The sequence below is a fragment of the Lithobates pipiens genome, unplaced genomic scaffold (assembly GCF_037356315.1).
Source record: "Lithobates pipiens isolate NorthernLeopardFrog02 unplaced genomic scaffold, aLitPip1_a1.2 Scaffold_22, whole genome shotgun sequence".
In the NCBI taxonomy this organism is placed as follows: domain Eukaryota; kingdom Metazoa; phylum Chordata; class Amphibia; order Anura; family Ranidae; genus Lithobates; species Lithobates pipiens.
Genome location: NW_027507784.1, coordinates 333,158,671 through 333,169,745, shown reverse-complemented (window position 1 = coordinate 333,169,745; position 11,075 = coordinate 333,158,671). Strand labels below are relative to the sequence as shown.

At 48.5% G+C, this 11,075-nt stretch overlaps 1 protein-coding gene across 1 annotated transcript in view; it reads right to left on the bottom strand.

The window, feature by feature from the left end:
- CYP27C1 (cytochrome P450 family 27 subfamily C member 1) overlaps nucleotides 1–6,898 on the bottom strand; it is a 37,953-nt gene extending 31,055 nt beyond the window's left edge. The window contains exon 1 of the mRNA XM_077450038.1: nucleotides 6,653–6,898. Within this exon, the coding sequence (XP_077306164.1) occupies nucleotides 6,653–6,898 (246 nt within the window). The remainder of the gene's footprint in view (nucleotides 1–6,652) is intronic.
- Between the last annotated feature and the right edge of the window lie 4,177 nt (nucleotides 6,899–11,075).

Here is an 11,075-nt window from a genome sequence, read left to right as displayed (position 1 = left end):
AATAGGCTACTATGTGATGCACAGTAACCCAATATGCTTTACCTTTTGCAGGGAAATAAAGAGGAAGTAAACACTGATGGGTTTTATTTCCCTGCAAAGGTTAAGGCGTCAGCATACCAAGACATTTTGGACAAATTTCATGCTCCCAACTTTGTGGAAAGAGTTTGGGGGTGGCCCCTTCCTGTTCCAACGTGACTGAGCAAAGCAAAGCCCATAAAGACATGGATGAGTGAGTTTGGGGTGGAGGAACTTGACTGGCCTGCACAGAGTTCTGACCTCAACCCTACAGAACACCTTTGGGATGAAATAAAGCGGAGACTGCGAGCCAGGACTTCTCGTCCAACATCAGTGCCTGACCTTACAAAATGTGCTTCTGGAAGAATGGTCAAACATTCCCATAGACACACTCCTAAACCTTGTGGACGGCCTTCCCAGAAGAGTTGAAGCCGTTATAGCTGCACAGGGTGGGCCAACTCAATATTGAACCCTACGGACTAAGACTGGGATGTCATTAAAGTTAATGTGCTTGTAAAGACAGGTGTCCCAATACTTTTGGTAACGTAGTATTGTCTTCTGATGGCTCCTTCCAGCAGGATAATGCCCCATGTCACAAAGCTCCAATCATCTCACCACTGGACAATGAGGTCCCCGTCCTCCAATGGCCTCCACACTCACCACATCTCATCCAATAGAACACCTTTGGGATGTGGTGGAATGAGAGATTGGCATCATGGATGTGCAGCAACTGTGATGCTATGATGTTACTATGGAGCAAAATCAGAGGCGTCTTTCCAACACCTTGCTGAAACTATGCCACGAAGAATAAAGGCAAAAGGAGAGAAAAAAAAAGTGGGAGATTCCTCCATCTACACAGTTTAGCGAACATGGAGAAATCTGTTGCACTTTTTCCATCTAACCATAGAAAATCTGCAGATAATCTATAGGTGTATGGTCAGCTTTACTGCACATGCATTGCAATTAAGCCACCTATTCAAAATGAATGCATGTACATTTACGACGCACAGCCTTCGGCAAGGTGGGCCGACAGCCATTGACCGGGAATAGCACCAATGCATGTAACATGCGTAGCTACAATAAGATCGTGCGAATGGCCCCTTAAGGCCGGAATCACAATATTCTGTGCTTTTTCATGCCCAACCATTGCGGTCAATAGACCTTTATGATGCATCATAACGCACCACACCGTCATTTCACAAAACAAGAGATAATGCATCGCACAGATGTTTCACTTCTGTACAAGTGCTGATGTGCATAGGTCATCAGGGTCCCCATCACTGTCCTTTTCAGGGCCCGTTCACACCTACGCAATTTAACACTTCAAATCACTCAGGTGGGAGGGGCTTAAAGTGCTGCAACGCTCAGCACCCAATGTCCTGTTCACTTGAATACGGCGCATTTGGTGGCAGTTTTGCATGCCAAAAGCAACATGTATTCATTTTTACCATGATGTGCCAACACTTGGCCATTGGAGGAGATATAGATATATATTAATCACACCACTTCACTTTTTCCACATTTTGTTATGTTACAGCCCAATTCATTATTTTCCTCAAAATTCTACAAACAATCCCCCTTAGGCTGGGTTCACTGAAGCGATGCGGGAACGCCGCAAATCCGCGGCGGGTTCCCGCATCGCATGCCTCCCGCCGGCAGTTCACACTGCCCTATGCGAACTGCTGGGAGTGTCAGTGAAACCTTAATGACACCCCCAGATCAGTTGGCATATCGCAGTGCGATCTGCAAACTCGGACAGGAATCGGATCGCATGGTGTGAACCCCCATGCGATCCGATTCTGCTGCGGACCAAAAAAAGGGTCCTGTGCGAGTTTGGAGCGGGTGCGATGCGAATTCAGCCATACTGTCTGTATGGCTGAACTCGCATCGCACAGAGATCGGATGTGATTTGCACTGCAGTGCGAATCACATCCGGGTCTCCCAGCCGCAGCAGTGTAAACCCAGCCTAAATGACAACGTGAAAGAAGTTTGTTTATAAATTTGCAAAGATTAAATAAAAAATTCCCCATGTACATACGTGTTCACAGCCTTCGCTCAATACTTTTGACCCCTTTCACAACTGAGGTGTCGGCGGTAGTGCCGCTATTTTTTTAGGTTTTCGGCTGCTAGCAGGCGCCTTTAACCCCCGCTAGCAGCCGGAATTTTTTTTTTTTTTTAAATAAATAAAACCAAACAGGGTTAAAAACGACCCACAAAGCACCGCTGCAGCAGCACTGCCCATTCATTCCAAAGATGCTGCTTGCAGGAATATTTTTTTTTTTTGCGTCCTGCCAGAGCATCGCCTCAGTGTGAAGGCACTCGGGCTTTCACAGACTGCAGGGGGGGGGGGACGTTTTTTTCAAAACAAAACGCCTCAGTGTGAAGAAGGGGGTCTAGCACCAATTACAGCCTCAAGTATGAGTATGATGCTACAAGCTTGGCACACCCATTTTAAGTCAGTTTTTCTCCCCAATTTTCTTTGCAGAACCTCTCAAGCTCCATCAGGTTGGATGGGGAGCGTCGGTGCACAGCCATTTTCAGATCCCTCCAGAGATGTTCAATCAGGTTCAAGTCCGGGCTCTGGCTGGGCCACTCAAGGACCTTCACAGAGTTGTCCTGTAGCCACTCCTTTGTTATCTTGGCTGTGTGCTTAGGGTCGCCCTGTTGGAAGATGAACCTTCGCCCCAGTCTGAGGTCCAGAGCGCTCTGGAGCAGGTATTCATCAATTATGTCTCCGTACATTGCTGCATTCATCTTTCCCTCAATCCTGACTAGTCTCCCAGTCCCTGCCGCTGAAAAACCTCCCCACAGCACGATGCTGCCACCACCATGCTTCACTGTAGGGATGGTATTGGCCAGTTGATGAGCGGTGCTTGGTTTCCTCCAGACAAGACGCTTGACATTCAGGCCAAAGAGTTCAATCGGTTTCATCAGACCAGAGAATTTTGTTTCTCATTGTCTGAGAGTCCTTCAGGTGGCTTATGGCAAAATGCCAGACGGCCCGTCATGTCATGTGCCTTTTACCGAGGAGTGGCTTCCGTCTGACCACTCTACCATACAGACCTGATTGGTGGAGTGCTACAGAGATGGTTGTTCTTCTGGAAGGTTCTCCTCTCTCCACAGAGAAACACTGGAGCTCTGTCAGAGTGACCATCAGGTTCTTGGTCACCTCCCTGACTAAGGATCTTCTCCCCCCGATCGCTCAGTTTGTCCAGGTGTCCCACTCAAGGAAGAGTCCTGGTGGTTCCAAACTTCTTCCATTTATAAATGATGGAGGCCACTGTGCTCATTGGGACCTTCAATGCTGCAGACATTTTTCTGTACCCTTCCCCAGATCTGTGCATCCATACAATCCTGTCTCGGAGGTCTACAGACCATTCCTTGGACTTCATGGCTTGGTTTGTGCTCTGACATGCACTGTTACCTGTGCGACCTTATATAGACAGGTGTGTGGCCTTTCCAAATTCTGTCCAATCAATTGAATTTAGCACAGGTTAACGTTAATTGTGTCTACAAATCAAAGTTGTAGAAACATCTCAGATGATTGGTGGAAGCAGGAGGCACCTGAGCTCAATTTTAAGTGTCATGGCAAAGGCCGTGAACACTTCTGTACATGGGATTATTTTTTCTTTTTAACCACTTCAATACCAGGGGGCACTTATACACCTTCCTGCCCAGACCGATTTTGAGCTTTCAGCTCTGTCGCACATTGAATGACAATTGCGCGCGCATGCTACAACGTACTCAAACTAAATTTTTAGCATTTTGTTCCCACAAATAGAGCTTTCTTTTGGTGGCATTTGATCACCTCTGAGATTTTTATTTTCTGCTAAAAAAAAAAAAAAAAAAAAGTACTAGTTACTTACCGGTAACTGTCTTTCTGGGAAATCTTCCAGGACAGCACACCTGAAAGTAGGCCTGCTGTCCTGGAAGATGACTTGAGAAAAATACATTTTTTTGTTTCAGTTACAAAACGTTGTAAATTAGTATGTTTTCTCCTTCACTGGTGGGCACTGATAAGGCGGCACTGATGGGCACCAATGATGTGGCATCAATGAAGGGGCACTGACAGGCGGCACGGATGGGCACTGTAGTGTACAGTATTGTAGGGATGGATGCCAATCAGTGCCAAACAATAATGCATGGCAGTGATGCCCATTGTGGGCACTAACTGGCATCCAGTGTGGTCTGGGGGGCATCCTCGGGGGGGGGGGGGGGGGGATAATCGATCAGCACAGGAAACACCCCCCGTCAGAAGAGCAGCCGATGGGCTCTCCTCTACCCGCATCTGACAGACACTGAGGAAAAGCCGATCACCGGCTCTTCCCATTTACACTGTGATCAGCCATGATTGGACACGGCTGATCACATGGTAAAGAGTCTCCGTCAGACTCTTTACCAAGATCGTAATTGCGTTGTCAGACTGACAGGCGTGCGCAGCGGCTTAATATCCTGATCACGTCATATGACGTCCGGTCAGGATATTACAACCACTTTGCCACCGTCATTTTGCTATATGGCGGGAGGCAAGCGGTTAAAAAAAAATTTGCAAATATGCTAAACAATCTTCTTTCGTGTTGTCGTTATGGGGGATCGTTTGTAGAATGTTGAGGAAAATAATGAATTTAATCAATTTTGGAAGAAGGCTGTAACAAAATGTGGAAAAAGTGAAGCGCTGTGAATACTTTCTGGATGCATTATAAATGAGGACTTTGGGGTAGTGCGTTACGTCACAGAAATTAAACAGCGGTGGGGGGGGGGGGGGGGAGCGCGCACCTAAGGAAAAGAAAAACTCATGTTCCTTTTCCTAACGCAATGGACTACCATGCAATGAAGCGAGCTAAAAATCGCATGCATGTTGCCACGGTGCATCTGATGTGGGTAACCGATACGATCCCGCAAAGAAAAGTCCGGACCGTACATTCAGTAACGGGCGTTCCCGCGCAGCAGAAAACGTGAATTCCACCCAAACATTTCCAGGCTGGGACCAGCAACTGGCCAAACATCTGGCCGGCCAACATTGCATCACTAATTTCATGCAATTTAATCTTCTGCACAAACCCCACACCGACCTTCCAACATTTTCCTCCACGCCTTAGCGCTGGCAGGCGGCGCAGCGTTCCTGTGAGCGCAAACAAGAGAAGGAAGGATCGACCAAAAACTAACAAAGAATGCGGAAAAGATAACAAAGATTCCGGCAAAATTCCCAGATTTCAGGAGAACCCCCCCCCCCCATCATCATCCCCACCCCCCCCCCCCCCCATCATCATCCCCACCCCCCCACACTCCTCCATTCAGAGGAGATGGGACGAGGAGCAACCGAATGTTCAACCTCCGCATTGTCCCCGCCCACCGCACACGAGTGGGGCGTGGCGTGCTGACAGGCCCCGCCCCTCGGTTGTATAACTTTGTATAAGAGCACGTGGAGGGAGACGAGCCAAGTCATTAACCCCCGAGGTGCCGGACTCACATCTCCCCATAGGAAACCTCAGTCTGTATCCTCATCCGGAGGAATGTTACATTGTATTCTAATGGGCGAACCCGACAATTCACATTATCAGCCGGTATAATACATTGACCTCGAAATAAATCTGCCCGCCCCCCCCCCCCATTACACCCCCCCCAGCATCCTCTATTCTCTCCCCCCCCCCCACATTACACCCCCTTGCCATCCCCTTCCCCCCCCCCCCAATCTTTTAATAACCCCCCAGCATGCCCCCCTCCCATCCTCTATTACACACTGCCCCCTCCCATCTTCTATGATGCCCAGCACCCCCTGCCCATCCTTTAATCCCCCCCCCCCCCCAAGCACCCTCCATTAACCCCCCCACCCCAATATCCCCCTACCATCCTTAAAACCCCAGCATTCCCCTAACAAATCTATTCCCCCACCCACTCTTTATTACCCCCCCCCCCCATATCCCCCTTTCCAGCCTCAATTAAACCCCCAGCATCCCCCTAACAAACAATCTATTCCCCCCACCCAGCACCCCCCCTTTACCATCCTCTACAACCCCAAACACTTCTCCCATTCTTTATAACACCCCCCCCCTCAATACCCCCCTTCCATCCTTAAACCCCCAGCATCCCCCTAACAAATCTTTTCCCTCAACGAGCACCCCCCCCCCCCCTTTACCATCTTCTACAATCCCCATTTCCCCCCCTCCTCAATATCCCCCTTACATCCTTATTTAAACCCCCAGCATCCCCCTAACAAAAATCTATTCCCCACCCCCAACACCCCATCCTTTATTATCCCCCCCCCCCCCAGCACACCCTGCAATTCATTATCCCAGCATCCCCCACATTCTTTTATTATTCCCAGAACCCCATCCGTCCAGTTTTACCCCTCACACCACCCCCTCCCTACTTTTATTACCCCATACATCACCCCTTCCATCTTTCTCTCCGCCCCATATATCACCCCCACCATACATCACTCCCCCCCAGCACCCACTTTAAATTCCTTATTACCCCATCATCCCCTTTTGCACCTCCATTTCTCCGAGCTGCTCTTCTCACCCCAATCTGCCCCCTCTGACTGCAGATACCACCCCCCCCCCCCCATTACCAGTACAGATGAGCCCCCTCCAGGAGGGGCCAGTCCTCCCGCTTTGATGTCCCATATTACCCCTACCTGGATCTCATGAATGCGGCTGAATCCATCCCTCCAGAAGAACTCCAGCAGGTTGCGGAGGGTGCTGGGTCCGGGCATCTCCTTCAGGTTCCTGGGTCCAGCTGCAGCCCCCTCCTGGGGTAACGTCCTCTGCCCCTCCACCACCCCGGCAGCAAGCCTTTGCGCCCCCCTCCTCCAGCCCCCCATCATCTCTCTGTCCAGCCTGGTAGCCCTGAACCCCAGCAGAGCCTTCATCATCATCCTCATCCTCTGTGCCTGCTGGAGCCAACACTGCCAGAGCATCAGCTTCCACCTTTATCCTGCCTGGCCTCCTCCTCCCCTGGAGGCTGGAGCAGGGGGGGTGGGGGGGTGGTCACAGAGCTGCAATCAATGGATTCATGTGTTTTATCAAATGAGGGGGGTCAGTACAGACACCCCCCTCCCATCCTGTACATGGCACCCCCGCCTCCTCCTCCTCACCTAGGGGGGGCACTGCCAGTTGTTAACCCCCTCAGGGGCTCCATGTGATCCTAAAAACTTCCAGCCCTGAACTTGCCTCTTTCTCTCCCCCCCACAAGCAAATGAGTTCCTTTTGTTTTCAGCTAATTGTCTGCATTAACCTCTTCATGCTCAGATCTGCATGGACTGCTCCAGGAAAGAGCTGGAGCTCGGTCACACAGAAGCAATACGCCCGGTGGTTGAAATTCAAACGTTTTCTAGAAGACGCGCACTGCGTCGCAAAGGCGTTTGTCACAGGACAAGAGGAATCTATTGGGGCCCATTCGTGACTACGCAACATGCTTCCGTGCAACTTGGATGCTTTTTTTTTGGTGCAATAATGCGCATTTTTGGCCATCATAGGCTTCAATGGGAACGCATGAAAAATGCATGAAATGCAGACGCAGAGGTGTGACCCTGATCATAGTTCCATTCACATCAGTGCGATTTTTGTCATGCTTTTTTGGCTGTTGCAGGACAATAAAAGTCCCATAAAAAAAGTCAGACTTGTGCAACTCCTCGTGCGACTTTGGAAATGACAAGTTGCAGCCCATTGTTTGAAATGACACCCGTTCAGATCTGTGCGACTTATGCACACTAGCGATTTTTTTCTGCTCCTAGAAGCTAAATAGGTGACTCTGGTCTGCGCTGGAGACCGCACTGGACTGGCTGGATCAGTGGGCAAAGAGAAAGAGGTCTCTTACAATAGGATATGCCCAGCAGTGGATGGTGGACTCTCTTGGGTCTTGGTCTGATACTGCCTCGTTTCTGCAAAAAGTCCCGGGAAGGATAAAAGGATGGCAATGTCCTCCATGTTTCCCTTCTCATTGGACTCAAAACAAGGGTCACATAGGTGGCCTTTCCATACGGCTTTAATGGTCGTTTCAGCAAGAAGTCTGGGTAGGATAGCATGGGCAGAGTGGAAGAGGTCCCATCTAATAGGTCATGCCCAGTGGTGGTGGTGGACTCCCTTGGGTTTTGGACTGCTATCGTTCTGATATGGCCTTAATGGTCGTTTCAGCGAGAAGTTCTGGGTAGGATAGAAGGCGCGCCCGGTGTCCAGAAAACAGCAACTTTGATGTATGGTTCATAAAACGTTTATTAAACATGTATAAGCATGTATGTACATCAAGCCAACATGTTTTGGAAGAATGGACTCCCCCTTTTAAATGTATATATTTTTGTGCTTACTTGTTAGCCCTGAAAAAGGGGGAGTCAGTTTCCCCCGAAACAGGCTTGATTTACATGTTTATGTATTTAATAAACGTTTCTTGAACCATACATCAAAGTTACAATTATCTGTTCAGAGGGCGCTCCTTCTACCCTACCCAAGACTTCTCGCTAGAAGGACCATTAAGGCTATATCTGAATGGTAGCAGCCCAAGACCCAAGGGGGTCCACCACCACCATCCACTGTTGAGCACAACCTCCTGGAAGGAACCTCTTCCTCTGCCCACGCTATCCTTCCCAAAGACTTTGGCTTAAAAGACCATTAAGGCTATATCTGAATGGTAGCAGCCCGAGGCCCAAGAGGGTCCACCACCACCATCCACTGTTGGGCACGACCTCCTGGAAGGGAGGCCTTTCACTCTGCCTACCCTATCCTTCCCAAAGACTTTGGCTTAAAGGACCATTAAGGCTATATCTGAATGATAGCAGCCCAAGATCCGAGAGGGTCCACCACTTCCATCCACTGTTGGGCACAACCTCCTGGAAGGAACCTCTTCCACTCTGCTCACGCTATCCTACCCAAGACTTCTTGCTGAAACAACCTTTAAGGCCATATCATAAAGGCCTCCTATATGAACCTTGCTTGCCGCCCAATGAGGAGGGAAACATGGAGGACATGACAACCACCCCTTCACCCTACCCTTACAATTATGGCGCCCAATGTGGGGCTATGCCTTTTGCATACACCTGAAGAGCACCTCTAAAGGGACCATGGCATTAGTTTGCTAGTTAGAACTCGCCCAGGCTTGCCAAGCAATAGTCCACGAGAACTGCACATGTCTGCTTCCTGATTGGCTCCTGTATGAGGTTCCATCACCAGATTGGCAAATATCCTGTATAACCACCTAAGGGCCACCCCATACTAGATTTACTGCTACAGGGCAGCTGTTCTGTGCAGAATCACGTATATATACATGATTCCACACTCTCGCCTTGGTGGAGGGGCGCACGTGTAACAGCAGAAGCCGCTCAACGGGTGACAGGCAATGGATGTCTGCTGGAACCCGCCAATCGTCAAGAGCTCTATTCTGACGAGTGGGAAGAAGGGAGGATTTTCCAGGTACCAAAATTATTTTTTTCCCCTAGTAAAAACACCTCACACAGTAAGTACACAAACACTGACTAGGCCAGCCTTTCTCAACCTTTTTTAGCCCAGGGGAACCCTTAAAATAATTTTCAGGTCTCGGGGAAGCCCTGATAAAACCCATTCATTTGGGGTCAGTGTAAGAATATCCCCCTTACAGAAAGCTATAAAGATCATTGGCGTCATACCACTGGCTCCTCCAAGTGGCATTGGCTCAGAACTATATAGGCACCATCAAACAGGAAGTAAATCAGCCACAGCTCAAGGAACCCCTAGCCAACTCTGGAGGAACCCTAGTTGAGAATGGCTGGGCTAGGCATACAGTTAACCCTTTGATTGCCCCAGATGTTAACCCCTTCCCAGCCAGTGTAATTAGTGTAATTGTCTTAGTGAATATTTTTAGCACTGATCACTGTATTACCCCTAGTTCACATTGACTGTGGCTTTGAAATTGTGCCACTTCATCAGCAATCGTGTGCGATTTCAAAGTTGCATGTCAGTGAGACTTCGGGTGCGACTTGGAAGACATCTGCGTGGCTTTGTACACAGATGTCTATGCAAGCCGCACCCAAAATCACTAAAAGTAATGCAGGAACTACTTTTTCAAATCAATGCGGCACTGCACTGCACCAATTTGAACAGTGCGATTGCAATCGGCTGCGACTTGTCATGCGATTTGACCTGCCAAGTTGCATGAAAAGTTGCTCCAATGTGAACGGGGGCTTAGTGTCACTGGTTCCCAAAAAGTGTCAGTTAGTGTCAGATTGTTCACCGCAATGTTGCAGCCCCGCTATAAGACGCTGATCTCCATTACTAGTATAACCATTACTAGTATAAGAAAAAAAAATAAAAATTCCAATATATATCCCATAATTTGTAGACGCTTTAACTTTGTACAAACCAATCAATATACACTTATTGGGATTTTTTTTAACAAAAAACATGTAGCAGAATACATATTGGCCTAAACTGATGAAGAAATTATTAATTTTTTTATTTTTTTTATTGGATGTGTTTTTAGCAGAAAGTTAAAAATAATGTTTTTTTGTCAAAATGGTCGGCCTTTTTTTGTTGATAGCGGAAAAAATAAAAACTGCAGAGGTGATCAAATACCACCAAAAGAAAGCTCTATTTGTGGGGAAAAAAAGGACATAAATATTATTTGTGTAAATCACAAATCACGCCTGGCAGCCGTCTCATGACTGTGCAATTGTAAGTTAAAGTAACCCAGTGCCGATTCGCAAAAAAACGGCCTGGTCATAAAGGGGGGTAAATCTTCCAGGGGTCAAGTGTTTCAAACATGTACCTTAAGCCAACCTGTTTCTGGAAAATTGACTCCCCCTTTGCTTTTTGTACAGGGGGTCCCCGTCTTACGAACGCCCGACCTACGAACATCTCCTACTTACGATCCGGGAGCTGTGGGGACCCTCTGCCATTTTGCTCAGACATCGGGGGGACATCGGCCGTTTTGCGCAATGCGCGGCCAGACGGAGCCTCGGAAAATGATGGAAAACATCGGAAATGTGCGTAATTGTCGTTCTGCGCATGCGTGGCCGACTTACGAACATTTCCGAATTACAAACAGGACAGTCCCTAACGGGTTCCTAACCCAGGGACCCCCTGTAATGTTTT